The sequence below is a fragment of the Pararge aegeria genome, chromosome 16 (assembly GCF_905163445.1).
Source record: "Pararge aegeria chromosome 16, ilParAegt1.1, whole genome shotgun sequence".
In the NCBI taxonomy this organism is placed as follows: Eukaryota; Metazoa; Arthropoda; class Insecta; order Lepidoptera; family Nymphalidae; genus Pararge; species Pararge aegeria.
The window spans coordinates 9,855,155-9,874,988 of NC_053195.1; the positions used below are offsets into that span (position 1 = coordinate 9,855,155).

A 19,834-nucleotide genomic window follows, 5' to 3' on the forward strand; every position below is an offset into this window, starting at 1 on the left:
ACTGACTGCTGGTTTCCCCTCGAAGTCTTTTTGTTTTATATCAACAATACGTTAACAAGATTCCAAGGATTATCTATATCCACACGGCCATGATAGGATTAGTCGTGATTTCACTGACATAGTTCTGTGGTGATTTGCGCGTAATAAGCAAATAATGGTTACGGGCGTCAGAATTATAGGAAACCTTTTAAATGAAATTATCTGTTTTGTTGGTTTCATGTAACTTAATTGAATTTAAATCTTTTATTCCTACTTAGTTACATGTTCATCATCATCGTAATATCAACCCATTACCTGCCCACTATAGGGCACGGGTCTCCTCCCACAATAAGAAAGGGCTAAGGCCGTTTTTCACCACGCTGGCCCAGTGCGGATTGGTGGACTCCAGTCGCCTCTGAGAACATTATGACGAATCCTCAAGCATGCGGGTTTCCTGACAATGTTTTCCTTCACCTTTAAAGCAAGTGATATTGATGGCGGTTGAAAATCTACGAGTATAAGTAGAATATGTTACGTATTTCAGACCAGACCAGAAACTAAATAGTTTCCCAATATTGTAATGTTGCGATTGATATGTGGGTGTATCGTAAGAAGGACTTTCTGTGACAGAGCGCGTCCGGGGAAGTACTACCGCAATGTTTAATCCTGCATCCAAGCAGCATTGCTGTGTTTCGGTCTGATGCCCGTGGTAGCCGGTGGCCTGGGCGGATTTTTTTAAGACGTGTTCGTCGCATGGGCTGCGAAGTTTTCTGATTTTAGACGATGGTTTCCACTAACCATAATGTGAGACATCTGTTTGGTTCGTCAATTACTTCTTTAAAATAGCTCTTGGGGTCTCGCAGAAAACTAACGTCATCATAAAACCTATCAACTCTAACGGCCCGATATTGGGCACGGGTCTCGTGTCAGAATAATTAAGATTGGTAGCGTAGTGTGAGAACGTTATAAAACTCATGCATACAATTTTCCTTACGATGTTATCCTTTACCGTTAAAATTAAAACGTAACGTAACTCCGAAAAGTTACAGGTGATCGAAAACGGTTTCCCCGAAAGTGAAGCTAAAGCCTTACCCACTAGGATATCACCGTTCACTAATTAATGTAGGCAAGGGCTCTACAGGGCAAGGGTCTCCTCCCACATTGAAAAGGGCCTAAGGCGGTCGCTCACCCAGTGCGATTGGTGGACTCCACATACCTTTGAGAACATTATGGACATCTCTTAGGTATAATAGCTTTAAATCGCATAAGTTAGAGGTGCGTGCTGAGATTCAAACTCGGCCCACTTATTGGGCTCATTAATAGTAAAACAAAACAAGAGAAGGGTTGAACAAAAACGAAATAATTCATTGTCAACAACTTTAATAGACATCACAACAACCACTTGGATCATGTATCTACACAATATTATTTTACATTAGACGCTTTTGACACATTAAGAAAACCGTGTTAAGTCCCCCACAATACAAAACATTAAGAATGTATAAAGTTAACACGAATTGGCGGTTCAGTCAGAGGGAAACATGGGTCATGTTCATGTTCATGAGGTACCTATGTACTCGTAACAGTGGCGTAGCTATGTAACCAAGGGCCCTGAAGCAGAAATAAGGTAAGGGCCCTAATTAAACTAAACATTTATAAATAATTGTTAGCTAACCGTTCTTACTGTAAGTAATATCGGTAGCAGTCCGGATTTACGAAATCGACGGTGTTCAAGCCCAAGCCAGGCCCAACGTGCTCTGCGACACGCTGTACCGTCGATCCCGGTTATGTAACAATCGCAATCCCCACATTTGAGCAGCGTATTTTGAACGCTCTAAAACTCTATATAAAGAGAAGGTTCATCAGAAGTCAGCCTTTTTGTTAGTTAATAGACTGATGATCATCTTTACTGATATTATAAATGCGAAGACACCAATCAATTAGATTTGACGGGGAGTTACACAGGTTACTTTTATCCCAGGAAAACAAACGGTTTCCACGTAAATTTATAAAAAAAAATATTGTAGTAAATTTGTAAAAAACGGGCGCGCAACATGTAGTGATGAAATAGTTTCAAGCTGTAAAATTACTTCAAACGTTTGCGATTTCAGTCGAGCCTTTCGGTCTTTATTGGTCAAGGACTAAAAAGTTAAATGTTTTTATTCAAGTATGATGTTATATAGCGCCTCCATGAAAGTAGTCATCAGGCTCAGAGGCCCATTAATCTTAGGGGCCTGGGAACTACCCCGTCTAGCCTCTTGGATAGCTACGTCACTGCTATGTACGACATAATTCCCACTAATTTGGCTCAAAACACTAAGAACTTCTTCTATCACATTCATTGCCTGTACAAGACATAATGAGAAGATGAGAAAAGAATTAAAATTATGAAATATTTCTTGTTACTAATTTAATAATGGCTCACCAAAGCCGCCGCCTGATGATAGCGGTTTGGTTGATTGTAAAAAGCTTTTAACTTATATGGGCCGGCTTTGGTTTGTATGTTCCTTTTACTATTAGTTTCGGTCAGAGTATTTTTTGTTCTTTCTTTCAATTTCGTGACTTGTTTCATTTCACTTGCTCTAATAGAAATATCGATAGAAAATAGCCCTGTATCTCAATCGATAAGTCGTATAAAATAATATCACATAAGAAGTTAATAATCTAGTTCTCGCCTCTCAACAGTTACCTACTTACATTAGACATTAGGCGCTTATTTATTGTATCATCATTTTTCCTCGAGTTCATACAATTTTTATAAAAGTGTGATAATAAATACATAGTAAAATATAAACTTATTTACTAGAGACGCATAATTGCAAAAGTTTTTTTTAATATATTTATATACACTAAAGTTGAGATCAAAGTCATGTGCAGTATAAATATCTATCAATAAATATTTTGTGTAGATTTTATTATTTGTAAATGTATAGTGTTAATTGATTTGGAGAGGTGAAAATATATATATATATAATATATATATAAATATATATATACACACAGCTTACACAGAGCATCGTCACATGTGTTAAAGGTAATTACTACAAGTTATTAATAATACAAGGTAGAATAGATAATTTTACGCCTGGAAACTGGAAAACTAGAGAACCGTGATTAGGTCTAGAGGTTATATTAAACCCAAAAATGGAAATCCGGATTCCAGGGAGTTTTGAAATTAGGGGTTTTTTAACATTAAAGAAAGTCGTATTCACAGTGGTACTTCCAATCACAGTGCTCCAAAATTGCAGCAATTTCTCTTTGAATGGACTATGAGAGGTGTAGGTACTAAATTTTTTTAAAATATTCTGAGTTCTGGTCTGGCGAGAAATTTTAAATTCTAGCTGCTTATAATTTTAAATTGTACACTTAATGCAGGTTCTAAAAAGATAAACATGCCAGACTATTTATCTGTATTAGCTAAAGAAACGAGTAATGTGCATGTAAATAAGTAGGTATGACATGTAGCCACATTTCTCATTTAGTATAACGTCGTTCGGTTTTTTTGTTTTGATTTTGGAGTGCAAAATTTCCGTTTAATTTCAGGCCATTGTCATAAGACTTATCAAAATGCATTATTACATATTTAAAGCGAATACAGAATTTACTTGCGATCAACGAGTTTTTTATAATGTAGTGTTGTTTTACCGTTTTAGAATTTGCATTTGAACACATGACTTTCAGTTTGCCAGCACATCTTTTCAGGAACACAATGCAAAAAACAGAGTTGAAATATTAAAATTACGTAAGATAGAGTAATTATAATCAAATAAAAAATATCACATTTCTAAACTTAAGGTTTAGGATTTAAAGTATTACTTAATATTATGTGGCTATTAAACTTCAATAAGAATTAAGAAAGATTATACGTATGTAGTATAAAATTCAATTGTTTTTCTAATTAGTTTACTTTATTATTATTAGCTCTTTTATTTAGAATATTGAATAGATAAATGATTTTTTGCTTTAATTATCAGGTTGATCATTTAAGGCGTATTTTATATTCCCCCATACAGGATAGACACACAGAGCTTAATATTCAAGTTGCAATACAGGCTTTGGTGAAAAACGGGGTCTCCCAAGTAACGAATATTCCACTAAGTATAGTGATTTTATATTACTTTTTTTTTGATAGCTAATGCACTCGACTTCATCCAAATTATTTGTATCACTTTAGCACAAAAACAACTTATCCTTTGCGCGCGAATTTTGAGCAATAGAGATTTTTATCAAACAATTGAATGTGAACTAGTGCGATGAAAATATATTTTGTAATGCAAATTTTTACATTTCTTCCCTTAAAATCTGTTAGTGTCATTAATAATGGTTAATAATACTTATACTACTATTTAAATTCCATAGTTAACTTACCCCACTTATATAAACTTACTTAATATCTAACATAAATTTGGAAGTCACAATATTTAAAAACAAACATATGGTATGATGTAAATGGTAAAGGGTAAAATGGTATCTACCTATCTTGCTTTTTCGACTTATATTATCTTAATTTGGTTTACTCTATATTATCAGATTGAAACAAATATTAATTATTTGGTATTTACAGAGGAAGGATAGTTAATTCTAGGTTTATTTTATCATAGGATATTAATTTATACATTTAAGTAATTTTAGTGGACAAGATACGTATGTAGATTGTAACAACATAGGAATATCTAAGTGTATGTATATAGACATTTAATAAAAATAACTGTGTAAGTGCTAATGCATGATGTCGTATCTTTTCATCCATTACCTTTTCGCTAACGTAAGTATATATAGGTAATTCACATTCCATAAGTAGATATTATACCTAGTATTTATTGTTTTTTTTTATTTTATCGTAGAAATATGTGGTTTAAATCTTTTTACAAAATTCGCTTTTATCAGTCTTTATTCTTTAAGGGGTTGTAAAGTTTTTAGAGAAAATGTTACTTATATGAAGAATTATTAACCTCCTTTTACCTATACTGAACCGCAGTGCTTGAAGTTTATGATATCCTGACCCGTACGAACCTCGTATATATGATTTCTATTTAAACCGATGGCTCACGAATAATATGTTATATAGTAAACGATAGCAATTAGTAACAATAAACAATACCAATTCATTACAAAATATGCACCAATACAATTTATAAAGTACAACTATAAATTTGTAAATTGTTTACAAAGGGTTTACGATACATCAATATTTCTATATTTTCTCAGTGTTTTGACATAGGCTGTATGGTTACTTTGGGCGGAGGAGGTCCAATGACGATATCGGTTTCCGATGGTTCGATGACTATGCTGGTCGCTTGTAATTTGGAAGGTGAATGAGGGGGGGATATCACAAGTTGTGGCGACGGAGGGACTGAACACAGAGATGGGGGAGGGGCACTTCGCGCTCGCGCCTCCTGCTCTACGGTTAAACGAACCATTTCGACAGTCTCTTTACTTAATTCTTCTTCGTTGTTTCTGAAAAGAGATGTTCTATAGCTTCTTTATATATATATTTTTTGTATGTATATATAGAGAAAAACATCCAAATGTTAAAATAAAACGGGTAGTCTTTTTACCTTGGGATTGTTTCTTCTACATTATTTACATTGCTGACGCTTTGACCTGGTGTTGCTGAAAAAATTAAACATGTGATTATTCTTTTCGCTTGTTAATTTCTAGAATAAGTGATAGTTTACCACTAGATTATAACACTAATAATATTGTCCAAAGAGGGAGACCAATACAACCCAAGCTCATTCAATACCTACGCCAGATGGCTAGGATTCAAACGCGGTTTTTTTTAACTTGATTGGCGTATCCTTGGGGCTAAATAAGCACCATATGTTCTAATCAGAACGAAAGAATAGTAGTAACAGTAGTAGAGACAATCTAGATTGTCGATTATTTTGGATTTTAGAGCTAACTGCAATAATCGCATAAAGTCTAATAAGACCTTTCTAAAATACATTGCACTAAAGATAATAATTTATTAAAATGTTCTTCTTTTCACTGATCAAGAGATGAAAAACTAGCTATCCGCCATAGATTTTTCTGCGTTAAGAATTGCCAGTCCATTTCCATGAAAGTGAAACTTTATCGTAAGCGAACTGCTTCGGGACATAATAATACCAGTCCGTACTTTGATGTTATACTAATCTGCATAAGGAGGAAGAAGGATTTATGTGTAGTAACAATCCTTAAACTACGCCAATCCCATATAATACTTATAACGTGAAGGGTTATTATATAAAATTTAGTTTCCATACGCAAGCTCTAACCAACGCGTCCATTGATTTGCCGTTTGCGAGGAATCACCAAACTGGTACTGAAACACATTTCTCGGCTATTATTGTCGTAGGCTTCTTCTTAGACCAGCACGGCTAGCATAGAGAGAAAACTAACATGATTGACCCGATTGTTCCCCTGCCAAGGGTTAATATTTTCGTGTCCACATGCCAAAGCACGGCAACAGGGAATAGGCGAAGATTAGCCCCGTATTATTTACCCGTACACACATATTATTTGGATATAATTTCCACACGTGATTCCAAAGTTCGAAGAGTTGATAAAACTATGGGAGAAGATACAATTTTGTACTTTCCCCGGGGAGAAAAATGTCTCCTGCCCCATGCTAGCCATGCAGGGCGCATTAGAAACATTTGTAGCTTTTGAGTGGCGTAAATTGGCTTGTTCGGAACGTTTTAGTTTCGTTTTGCCTTGAATGCCTCTTCCCTACTGGGAAGAGACTTATGTCCAGCTGTTGGATATTTAAAAATGGCTTTGTTAAATGTCTAGTGAAATTGATCTTACGATGCATCATGTCCTCGACAAGTCTTTGTTGACGTGCCAGGGGGCGACGTCGCGTGTTGTCCCGCACTCGAAGAGTGACGCCTGTGCATGCGCCACTCACGTGCAAATCTAAAGCCAGAGATGACTGGGAACCGCATTCTGACTCTGCTGCACTTGCACTGTGTAATAAATTCGGTATTGAGAGCTTTGTTAACTGGTATTTCATAACCTAATTTGCTACTTTTATATAAACATACACTGTTACAATTTCACTCATGAGTCTCATCATGTCCTATGTCCACTATCAATTATCAGAAAACTTTTATTCAGTAATTAAAAAATAAGAACACTGTAAAGCGAATGCAAGCGAAGCGATGTAGCGCGGCGTTGGCGGCCATCACCATCGTTTTGCTCATTAATTTTCGATCAGTTGTAATTTTTAACACTAGTTACTATTACTTGAATTAATAATGATTTATTTATTCCTTACAAGCATAAGTTATTTTACCAGATATGATTATATAGTCTATTAGGGTATATATTACTGATATAATTATTACGGAATATATTTCAATGGATTAACATGGACAAGCGTGAATCAAGCAAAGCTAATAACTAAATGTTGTATGATTACCTGACCGCGGAATGAGGAGGTTCGTCTACGGAGAGTGCATAGCGGCGGAGCGGACGGCGAAGCGCAGAGATAGGCAACGGAGCGCGCGCGCTTCCACTCCGTAAGTCCGGAGCGGAGCCAAACCGCGCACGTTCCCTTGTCTTCTCTCCCCCGATTCTAAACACACTATCATCATCAACACTTCACCGGGCCACAGGTACGGCTCTACTCTTAGAATGAGAAGAGTTTAGGCCGTAGTCAACCACGCTGGCCAAGTGGAAATTGGTAGACTTTACGCATTTCAGAACATTGTGTCGAATTTAGTTTTATTTAATTTATTAAAAAACATTAGGAGAATTAGCATGTAGGTTTTTATAATTCTGAGTGTTTTCCACCATTATAGCTTAAAACACCAAAAACGCTACTTGCTAAAAATGCAAAAACCTCCCAAAAGGTGGAGGCGTGAAGTTTTACCCACCCGGCTGTAACAGCTTAACTAAATCTCATGTTATTTTTTTAAATATTTAAATTTTTGTTCGATAATACAACTTTTTTAATAAAAATATTGAGTTAAATTGGTAAACATTTTCAACATCTATCTTGAAGAAATTCTATTGTTGTTTGGGATTTAAATTACCCTAAAGTTTAAACCTGAGTAACAGCTATAAGCATACCAAATATTAGAATTTTTGTGAATCATGATTGCTATATTTGGTTTGACAGTTATGAGGACAGATATAATAAGTAACGGACTAGATAAACCGAGATGCATGGATACTTTCGATAGGCTTGTTAAAGGGTTATTGTAACCTACAAATGACAAAAACAAAGCAACAATATTAAACTGAATACTAATTTATTTGTAATAGTAACTGCAAGCTAGCTTCTAATTACTAACAGTTGATGTCTTTTGTATGTAAACCTCACAATCTGTTTGTCGGCGTTAACCTACAAAATAAAATCTAAATCATCGGTTTCCCTGTTAAGCCGTGCATAGGTTACAATTTACAAAGCATAAGCTATTGGACTCTATTACTTAGGTTTATTACGGTAATAAGAGTACACCAATACTACTTGGTTACTACTACCAATTAGTGTTGTTGTACTGTGGTTCACTCACCTTGATTTTTTTTAATACGCCAATAAAAAGGTCGTGAGGGTTACATACAAAAGACATCAACGCGCTGTTGTATTCTAGGTGTTTTATTGATACCTATTTCGGCACTATCGCTAAATTCATCTCACCAAATTTTGTTTAGAGAGCTTCATTCTATGATTTTTTTTTAATTAATAATTGGTGGACTAATTAGATAGCCCCCCTGACGGTAAGCGAAACTCCATTGCCTACTCGTATAAACCGAGTAACTCTTCGCCGCCCTGAGTCAATCAATTTGAGGCGTAGGTGTTAAGCCTCATGCAGCAGAGCAATCTGCCGAGTTTCTTGCCAGCTCTTTTCATTGGAATCTGCCTTCCGAACCTGTGGTAGAGTCACTACAAACAGACAGACTTGACGTTTCAAAAGTGCTGATAAATTAGGCCTACTTGAAATAAATGAATTTTAAATTTGAATTTGATCATGTGCCTGGATTCACACCGACAACCGCCCTTCAGACCGGGAAACAGCTTCAGACAATGCTGCATTTAAAAAAGTTTTCCTGGCCGAACACGTATCCTTTATTACCTTTGTTTAGTAGTGACTGAGCTCGTCGGGGGATGAATGTACTATTGCCATGTTTATTTCTGCCGCAAAGCAGCATTGTTGCAATGCTTTGTTCATGTCTGGCGGGCGTTGTTGCTGGTGTGACTACAGGCATATGAGACTTAACAACTACGAATAAAATTGATGGACTCAGGGGGGCATGTTGCAGGTCGTGCTCCATGCATGCCCTGTGAAGAGTTGCTCTGTTTTTATTGTTATTTATTTTATTTTTCACTTTATTGCAAAACCAAAAAAAACGCTTTACAAAGGACTGGCTTAATTCTAAACTATTTTCTACCAGCCAACTATCGGACGTGCAAGAAAAAGAGTGAGGGTATGGCCACAAATTTAAGGAAGTAAAAAAAAAATATATATAGATATACGTATGTAAAATACATAAAATATATTAAAATTAAAATTGAATTATCAGAAAAATTTAAATTTCTATTATTATTATTTTATTGTTATATTAGTTTAAACTTAGTCACATGTATTTTAGTAACTGGATTTAAAGATTTAAAAATATTGTTATAGTCCACTAACCCTCATTGGAAAACCGTGGTCGGTCTATGATCTTAAACCCTCTCCCATATAATACAGGATTCCTGTGCAAGACTCCCAGCACAACATTGATATTATAATAACTGTGTCATACCTTAGACACACGTGTGGTGGTCTTATCCGATGCGGGGGCGCGAGCGGCAGTGCGTGCGGCAGTGGTAGAACATGTGGCAGCCGATATACTCCGAGCTGGTCGAGACGCGCGGGCGCTGCACATGGTCCTCGCCGAGGCAATGGACGAGGTAGTGTTTGCGGCCTCGCTGGCGTCACTTTCGCGGCGCTGTCACGAGCTTCGAACGTCATCACGCAAGCTGCTACTACGATAAAACCTGCAATAATTTTTATTACATACAACCATCATCAAGATAAGAGAGGTTAGGATTTCAGCCTCACTTTTGGGGGGACCGATTTCGATCACCGGCACACACCTCTTTCTTTTGCACGCCTCATAAACGAAGCGTTGAGGTGGGTAATACTGTCAGTTTACGCACACCGAGTGATTCTCCAACTTAAAATGTCACTTTTTTATTCATTATTGCTTTTATAAGTGAATATAAATAGACAAATGTTGAGAAAAACCACTATTTTTAACACTCATGATATTTTTAAATCTCATTTTATTATTTAAACTAATAAAAAATTGTTTAAAAAAGTTCTGTCTTGGACGCCCGTGTGTCTGTATGTGCGGATCCCGTATATTGTGGTCACGATAACGAGCGAAATACTTCACTTATCGAGTTGTTTTTTTTATAGGCTTCAGTATTTTGAGGGATCAAAATATTATATTACTTTTAACGGTATAATTAGATGTAGTTTAATTATTTTTTACAAATAATCTCAATTTTATTGTAATGAATGAGATTATGAGGCGTGCACTATTCGAAATTACAATCGTTGAAGAAAACATCGTGACAAAACCTGTATGCCTGAGAGTTTTTCATAGTGTACTGAAAGGATTGTGAAGTCCATTTATCAGCACTTGACTATCGTGGTGAAGTATGGCCTGAATCGTTCTCATTCTGAGAGGTACTTGTGCCCTGTAAAGTGGGCTGGTAATGGATTTATGATCATTATCATCAAATATCATCCCATTAGCGCAGACACGCTGGCTAAGTGCGCATAGTGCGAATGGCATGCTGTCTGGTACGCTGGGGTATGTTTTTTTTTTATATAACTGCCAGACCCCAGCAGGTTAGCCCGCCGCCATCTTATACTGCATCATCACTTACCACTAGCTAAGATTGCATAGTCTAACTTAAAGAAAAATAAAATAGTAAAAAAATGACACTTATAAACATACAGTAGCAAAGTTGCCAAGTAAAAGCGAATAAGGCAAGCGGGCAATGCTAGTTTTAATATGTTATGTTAGTACCTCCGAAACCCATAACGATAGGACCGGCGTATGACAGATTGTTTAGATGAAAGCCCCGCGCCTCGTCTTTGACTGATATTGTGGAGTTACCGCGCACCTCTTCTGCAACTGACAGTGTGTCGGCGTAATAACCTGAAAGTATTATTTTTATTTATTAGTACATATTTTCACTTAAATCAGATGATTCAATTGTTTTTTTTTGTATGTCATAATCGTCCTTATCATCATCTTATCAAAGTCCCACTGCTGGCCTCTTCTCTGATAGTAGAAAATGTTTTGAGCACAAATCCACCACACTCCTTCAATGCGGGTTGGTGGGTTCGTCAAACAGGCCGGGACAACGGCTTAAAGTGCTCTTCGAGGCAACGGGGTTGCCAACCTAGTAGTCTGGTGGCTATAACCTCTAAATCTTCCACTTTTAAAACAGGAATTATACTTTTATAGGAGGTGTCTGATTGACACCTCCTATAAAAGTACACATTGGGACATTAATATGACCATGATGACGATGACATCAATCTAGATGTTTTTTTTCTTTGACAACTTAAATGCTGTATTTTTGTTATCCAGTGCGTAATTTTTTTGGAAGTTTCTTTGGAAAAGTTCACTGGTAGACGGCGTCACGTAAGGTAAAACCGTTATGGACCCACGAGGCGAGTCGTTCGGTTCAATCCGGTTTAGTTCGGATTTTATCATCAACCACCACACTTGTTTACTTCATGTTTATTTTTTTCCGATTTCCTAATTTACTGACTGACAGTGGTCAGTTGTCCTGTTACGTTTACACACGTTTTTTTCTCAGAAGCACATGTTTCTGCGAATTCAAATAAAAAAGTGTCAAAGAATTCACTTTAAAAGCTTCTCATCGCTTGTCAGGCTCAACAATCTCCGTTGCAGCTTCCGTTCCTAAGCTCGTTCCACGATATAAAACGAGATAATATAAAGATTTAGTTATCCCTATGCTGTTTTTAGGGACTTTGTCGCCCTGCTACAGATTCAAACCTGTCACAGGGCTCAGCATTATTTCGATCAATTATAGCTTTTAATAATATTCTGACATACGAGAAAACAAGATTTTACAACAACAAAAAACTCTCAGATAGGTTTTATTTAACGAAAGAAGGCATTAAATATGCCGCTAGCATAGAGAAGTACGTACGTCTTTCTGTCGCTTCCAATTGAAATATCAGTACAATAGGAACAACATTCTTAAGCTAGATAAAACCTCTGAGAACGTCGCTTGTTTGCCTCCTCAGGTGACAAAAGGGCTGGATCGCTTATTGTCGCTTGCTTAGAGATTCAGCACAGCAATATAACAGGGATTCTGTGTGCTTCGCCTTTCATAATAATTCGCTCACCTACTGTATTTAATATTTTATCATTGCATGCGTCTTTATCAGCGTATTGAATTTAATTTTTTCCCGCCTGGTAAATGATTGATTTGTGTTAGCGACGATTTAAGTAAAATTTTAGAGTTGTGAAATCGAATACTGCTACCCTAATTAATTAAGGTGTTAAACCTCGATCAGATAGGGTACTTGTCAATGCATCACAAGCCTAACGAATAATTATATCCCATACAGAGTTTTGCCTTCATATAAGTCGTTCTATCAAGAACGACGGATATGCAACCGGATATGTCGCACAGCTGTCGTGCACGGGAAATACTTTATGTCTGCGTTTTGCATGCTCACGAGTTAACGCTAGTTAGTTAGGCGATGCTAATTAAAGGTGTTTTTGGTTTTAAATATCTGTAATATTAAATTAAACATGTAAACTCAATATAAATGAATTAAGTAGTTTTCTATATTCGCATGTCAACAAAAATATCTGTTATCAAAAATCGCAATTTATGTCCGTTTTCTCTTAACTTTGGAATTGCCTAAATCGAATGCCTAATTATTGAGGCAATGTCTATAGAAAAAAACAATTTCATATTTAACTTTGGAAATGAAAAAAAATTGAATGAATTTCATTGCAAACGGGGTAAAATGCCGTTTTTATAAGTGAAGCTAGTTCGATACCTATCTACGAAAATATTACATGGTTTGTGTTTAAGGGTCAATATCCTAAAAACCGTGTGTTGGGAGGCCTGCGCCCAGCAGTGGGACGCTAATGGTGATGATGATGATTAAAAAATATTTACCTATGACTGCCATGGCTGCTCCCAACAGCATTAACAGCAAACCAGCAGAGAGTGCTCGGCACGCGTGCCACAAGCACTTCGAGCTCATTTTACCTCGTACCACCTGGAAACATGGTTGTTAGGAAATTATATTCGTAATCAATTTCAATTATCTTTATGTAGTACAAAAGCAAGTCGCCCCCGCCGCGTGTACGCTTAGATCTTTTAAACTATACAACCGCAACCTCTTAAGGTCCTACTGCTGGGCACAGGCCTCGTTTCTCATATGAGATACGGTTTTAATAACCGTAAAATCTTTAATAGAAAATACACACCTTATATAAATTTATTTTCTATCATTCATTTTTTTTTTAAATTCTTAACAACAATTCTTCTTAAAAATAAAATAAAAAACACTATTAAAAATTTATAAAAAAAAACATCCACCCTCCGCTTGCGGGGCTTTTGAATGCCCAAGCAACCTTCGGTCAGGGCTCCAGGGTGAGGAACCTCCTCACAATATGCGCCGTTTCAAGGACTACTGCCTTCTGTATTCGACCCTTGATCCAACAACCTTAAGATATTGGTCGAAGTAAGTGTTAATTTTATTATTTTATTGACGGCTGATTGGCGCAGTGGGCAGCCACACTGCTTTCTGAGTCCAAGGCCGTGGGTTCGATTCCCATAACTGTACAATATTTGTGAGATGAACATGAATGTTTTTCAGTGTCTGGGTGTTTATCGATATATTATAAGTATTTATGTATATTATCTATAAAAAAATATTCATCCAGTTATCTTAGTATCCATAACACAAGCTACGCTTACTTTGGGACTAGATGGCGATGTGTGTATTGTCGTAGAATATTTTTGTTAGTGTTTTTACACTTGGAGGAATTATCTATTTTATAAATTTAAAATGCATATAAAATTTACTCTCTGGCAATCGCGGCCTGAGCGAGTCGCAGGTTAAAATTGAAATTCGAAAATTTTATATGCATTTTAAATTTATAAAACCTTATATAATTTAGCCCGACCCGGGAAGTAGGGTTGATTTAAGAGGAAGGACTATATGCATATTATAGTAGAAGAAAACCCAAGAAATTTGAAGATTTGTAATGTGATGTGTCGTAACAAATATAGTTTTGTGCGCTTACGAGAATAACGTGATAGATCAAATAAATGTGTAATGAAGTTTTATATCTTAAAAAGATCGATAAAAACCCACAGTAACCATTATTTTCTTTTACATACATTAAAGTTATGGGTTATTTACCAACCTATTTTAAACACTACAGTATTATTCCTTATCTAATTAAATACATGAGCTACTTTGTGCATTCATGTAGATCAAAATTTCCATTAATAGCGTATCATTGAAATGAGTATCGTTAGAGGATATCCAATAATAAACTATTTTATCGTTTTTTTTATTATCATAAACCAAAATAAAATTGTATCGCAACTATAGATTGCGATCACGGCACTCAACCCCTATTGTTACGGCCATTGTATGAAAACATAAAGGTTTTATCGACTTTCATGTTCCCACAGTTTATTTTAAATTGATTGGAGTGGAGGGACTGCTTTTAGTAAAATCAACTGGTTTTCCGTGACTTTGTCCGTGTACAACTTCCTTTCTTTGTAAGTAATTATTTCACTATTTCTTTTCGCTTTTCTGCATAATATACCCTAACTCTCCGCGTTGCAAAGTACGGCTGGATTTTGATTATTGTTCTTGGTTACTATGGGCCAAAGTGTGAATTCAAATATAATTTAACTGTGCTTCCCTATTTGAATCAGATTGTGTTTACAACTCCATGGTTTTTTTTGTGCTCATCCGTCAAAAAAAGTTTCTTTTTCGCAAATAAAAGTAGCTTAATGGACTCCTTATAGCATAAGCTATTAATAATCAACCTGGGAATGCCTCTTCACACTCTACTCAGCAATTCTTGACTAAAAGATTACATCAATATTTATCGGTTCCGTTAACTCTCCAATTTACTAATACCAGGTTGGTAACTTAACCTTTCATCACACTTGCTCGTAACGTCGACCTTATTACATCGATTTAAGGCTCATAGTTCTTGTCCTTTATGTATGATGTCACGATTAAGTTAAGAGTGTACCTTACTGCAAGTTATTTTCCATCATAATTATTTTTATTAAAATTTTCGCTTTTTTGTATCAACAAAAAATTCTATTATATTATTAATTTAAAATGTCCATTTTAACTTGGAAAGCACATCAATAGTAAATTTTACTCCGCCGGAAATAATAATCAAGGCACGAATCGCGAGTTAATAACCTCAATCTTTAGCTCACGCGCCTAGTACCGCTTGGACTGTAAAATGCAATGTAACCATACTTGATATATAAAATACTATTTTATAGTATGCTAATAAAGGGAATAAAGAAATAAATTAATATAAAATAATAAAATAATTATATAAATGTGAAAATGTGAAAAAGTGTGTGTTTGTTTGTTTGTTACCTATATTTGACTCAACCGCTTCACCGAGTTTAATAAAATTTGGCACAGAGGTAGCTCGGGTCTCGGAAATGGATATAGGATACTTTTTATCCTGGGATAGCAGATGTTTAGTAGTATATGTTTCCTTTTTTTGGCTGAACACCGTACCAATCTTAAAATTTTTTCAGTACACAGATACTTATATTGGAGACATTCTGTCTCCAATAATACTACAACTAATAATACAATAATAAACAATAATAATAATACAAACAAGTAATAATATAACAAAGAATAATTTTAAAACCGAAACCCTCAGAAAAGTAAACAAGGATCACGGTCTAGTTTTTTTAGGGATTATATATACATAAAAGTTATAATTATATTTAAAAGACATATCAAAGAAAGTTATAAAGTATTTAATTAGAGACGTGTTTGCACTAGGAAAAGGTCAACTTTTATTGCCTTGTTATTGTGGACAAAGTTACAATCTTTGGTAATAAAAACTGAACCACTCGGAACGCAATCTTCGTATTATATATTTTTTCTTAAGTAGATAATAGGTGAATGAAGCGCAGATTTTTTTGTAAAAAAGTCTGTTTTTGGTATTTTATTAATTAAAATAATAATTAAAACGCTAATAAACGAAACTATAGTTCATGTTTTATTTCGACTCAATATTTCTTTTATTATTTATAAATTCTATCATAAACTTTGACGTTACTAATATGGCGAATGTTCATTATTATTTTTGATAAATCTATTTTGCTTGGTGTACTGTTGTACACTTTATTTTTATTTTATTCCAATGTAACTTAATATTTTTTTTAGGTCTATACAGGTAGATAGGCATATTTCAATATATCTTTTAAAACGTTGCCATGCTATCATCTTCTGCTATCTTTCATTATGCGAAATTTTGAAAACAGCAAGTACCTAACTACCAACGTTTTGCATTGATTTTGACTTATTTTATATTCTATGCTTGTTATTTAAATCTTGTACTGAATGGATATACAAATCCGTCAGACCATGGTCAAAAAATATTTAGTGCATGCTAATGCTAAGGTTTTTAACCTGATTTGCAGCGTTGCATTCTCTCGCCGACATTAAATATAGTCAGAGTTCTGTTAAACATTAATTAACACGACGCGGAAGTGAATATGTATTTATTTTAATAAGTCAAACCAAAGTACACCATTGGAAAATCCCACAAGTCAAGCATGATACAAATTACAAGTTTGTATTGTAAGGTTCCGTAACTTATAAGGGTAAAATTAAATCCTTAGTGGTTGTGAAAACGTGTCACTTGTCACCATGTTTTATCAATCAATCTATCCGTGTTTCTCAAAAATAGCTCAGGCACCAAAAAAATAATATTTTATGTTTTCATGTTATAAAATTTTATTCTAGCTGTTTTTGCTACTTTTCGCAAAGAATTTTCACAAAGTTACTGACACAGGGAGTAACTTTGAAAATCAAGTTGTTAGGGACATGAACATTTAGAAGGTAAGTGCCGGTATCCGCTTAGAAAGAGTTTTCTTAAAATCAATCAACCTTCCTAAAGGGGTAAAACGAGGGTTGGATGTTTGTATGAAATATCTGTCTACGAGGGATCTGCAAAGTTTTAAATCAACTACTTCTAAAAACGTTATTTTTAAAACTCTTGTGCATGTAGAAACGATGTATGTACGGATGAAGTTACAAGACAACTTTTAGTTAAAGTTGTCTTGTGACTTCATGTAATGATAAAAAGAAAATATTCCGATATTTATATATAATATAAATATCGGAATTTTGCAGAAATCCGAAGAATTATAATTGATAAGATTAATCAATACATCTGATATAATAGTTTTATTGTGATGCAAAATTTTACGTCCGCAAAAAGGTTATTATTTTTTTCTTTGTTTTGGAAACGGTCGAATAATTTTCGAAATAAATAACGTCATTATGGAATTCTCAGTGCTAAACATTGCCTGCGAGGCATTAGTTTACACAAATAAAACATGACTGCAGCCAGGTGAACTAGTTGGAAAACCAATCCATCGAGGTCGGTTTTCGCACCGTAGCCGAGATGGAACGGTAGAGATAAACACGCAGTAACGAGAGCGGCGCGACATAACTATAAAGAATTCAGAATGCATCCACTTGCCGCCTCAAAGCGGTCCATTGTCCGCGAGTTTGTTCACATAAAACGTTTTGTACTGAGACTGCACTCAAGTTTAGTGCTTGCTTCCTGCCTAATGCAAACTGCCTTAGGACTACTCTTCACTAGGCATTTCTCGTTTAGACTTTGTAAGTTTGAAGAACTCTCTACAGAACTTTGTTTAATATTATACTTGTATACTTTTGCTCTCATTGTATGCTAGGGAATATTATAGCAGGTCTACTCAAATTTTATCTTCGCCTTTCATAAATTCCAGGACGATGACCCTTTTTTAATACCTTTGATTTTTTATTATAAAGTAGAATGCAGTAAAGGCGCAAAAAACGACCTGTTCCAAGGCGCAATAATATATAATAGAAATTTGTTAGTAAACAAACTTTCGTATATTTATTTCGTTAGCTACCGCATCATATGACCGAGAGAGCTATTTCTTGTGATAAAATATTAGGTTTTTAGGCTTGCATTGTAGCAATTTTACTTGTCTGTTTTTCGAGGACATTAGTCAGATAGAAGATTTCTTGCGAGAGAGTGCGGACTCTAGAGAAAATAAATACATCTCACTGCTAAAATATATTAAGACAGTTGTGTGCTAAAACTAATATAGATATCTTCGCATTTTCAAATATTCTTTTAAATTTTAACAGTATGGTTAAAGCTGTTGATATTTGTCAAAACTATTTTAGCTGATGTATTAATAAAACTACAGCAGCATTCCTTGGGTCTTCTTAGTAAAAACTTACGACGTATAGCGTTTATTAAAACTTATTACGTTATAATTATAGATTAGTAATCTTAACGTATAATAGCTAAACGAGGCGTATTATAAGTATGACGATCAAAACAAACTGATGCATGGATATAGAGAATGCCGATGCCCAGATCCTTTTCATCCGTCACTTACGAGGACGATAATAGTTTTAATGTATTCATTGGAATGAGTTGCGTGCGCAACAAGTCTTCGGCCAACTGTTGAGTCTTCTGTGTCCACTGATCACATTCACATCATAATTTTCTTTAATCAAAAAACAACATTGACTAGTCGTTGATTTAAAAGCTCAAGATTCGTGGAACTTGTAAGGTAGTAAGGAAGGTATGTTAGCGGTTCATAATTTGGAGTGGGTAAAGTGGTGATTAAGTACCTGGACGTTCCAGGTGGCCCCCGAGGCAGGGTGGGCTCGCCGCAAGGGCCCCGTGACACTTCGCGCGCGCCTCATGCCGACTGCCGCGCTCGCTTGCATTCCGGACGCGATTGCCGTGCGCACGCATCCAGCCTCCTTGCTCCAACCTAGCCGGCCCAATTCAACAAACAAAATCGAACGCGATCGTACAATTGTTGAACCTCAACTAGGATACCAGATATACGAGCTCTGTAAATGTAGGCAACAGTTCGTGACACCTTTATGGTAATGAGATTGCTTTTAGGTTTCTTTAATTAGGAATTCACTTGGTAGACTACAAACTAAATTATGTTACTAAAGTAATTGAAACTTATATTAATTAGCTACCATTAAAATAAATACATGGTTATGATATATCTATTTAATTCCTTATTCAAAATTAATTACACAAAATAAATTTCGAATAATCCGAAAAATAATTTAAAAGTGTAACTGATAACCAGCGTCTTTTAGAAGTCGGTTGTACACACACACAATTGTTGCTCTCTATTATAAGCAACTAATATAAACATCTTTATATTAGTTGCTTATAATAGAGAGAAAAAAATTTAAGGCAGGTCAATAGACAAGTGTTACAAAGTATAGTAAATATCTTAGGGTATATACGTTATGATATGCTTTATAATGACGTGAAGTGACGTGAATACTACAGAAAAAGCTAACTTACCGCGAAACTTGAAAAATTAAATTCTACCTGATCGAAGAGAATAAAAACATATTATTATTTAAAAGATATGTGAAGAGCTTAAAAGCCATAGTGCAGATCAATTTTTTACAAAACACTGGTTAGTAACCGTGTTGTAAGGATCCGCAAATATGTCACAGTGAAGTGACAGTGAGGATAAAGAAAATTCTTGTAAGCCGCATCAGCGATTCGTTTGGTGATTTATATG

At 35.3% G+C, this 19,834-nt stretch overlaps 1 protein-coding gene across 1 annotated transcript; it reads right to left on the reverse strand.

Annotated features, from left to right (window-relative positions):
- Nucleotides 1-5,533: 5,533 nt before the first annotated feature.
- Nucleotides 5,534-18,977, reverse strand: LOC120630239. Its single transcript, XM_039899390.1, has 7 exons — nucleotides 18,903-18,977; nucleotides 13,142-13,244; nucleotides 10,996-11,127; nucleotides 9,718-9,952; nucleotides 7,385-7,540; nucleotides 6,772-6,929; nucleotides 5,534-5,592 (listed from the first exon to the last, which is right to left on the reverse strand). Exons 1-7 carry the CDS (start codon nucleotides 18,975-18,977, stop codon nucleotides 5,534-5,536), a joined length of 918 nt encoding a protein of 305 aa, XP_039755324.1.
- Between the last annotated feature and the right edge of the window lie 857 nt (nucleotides 18,978-19,834).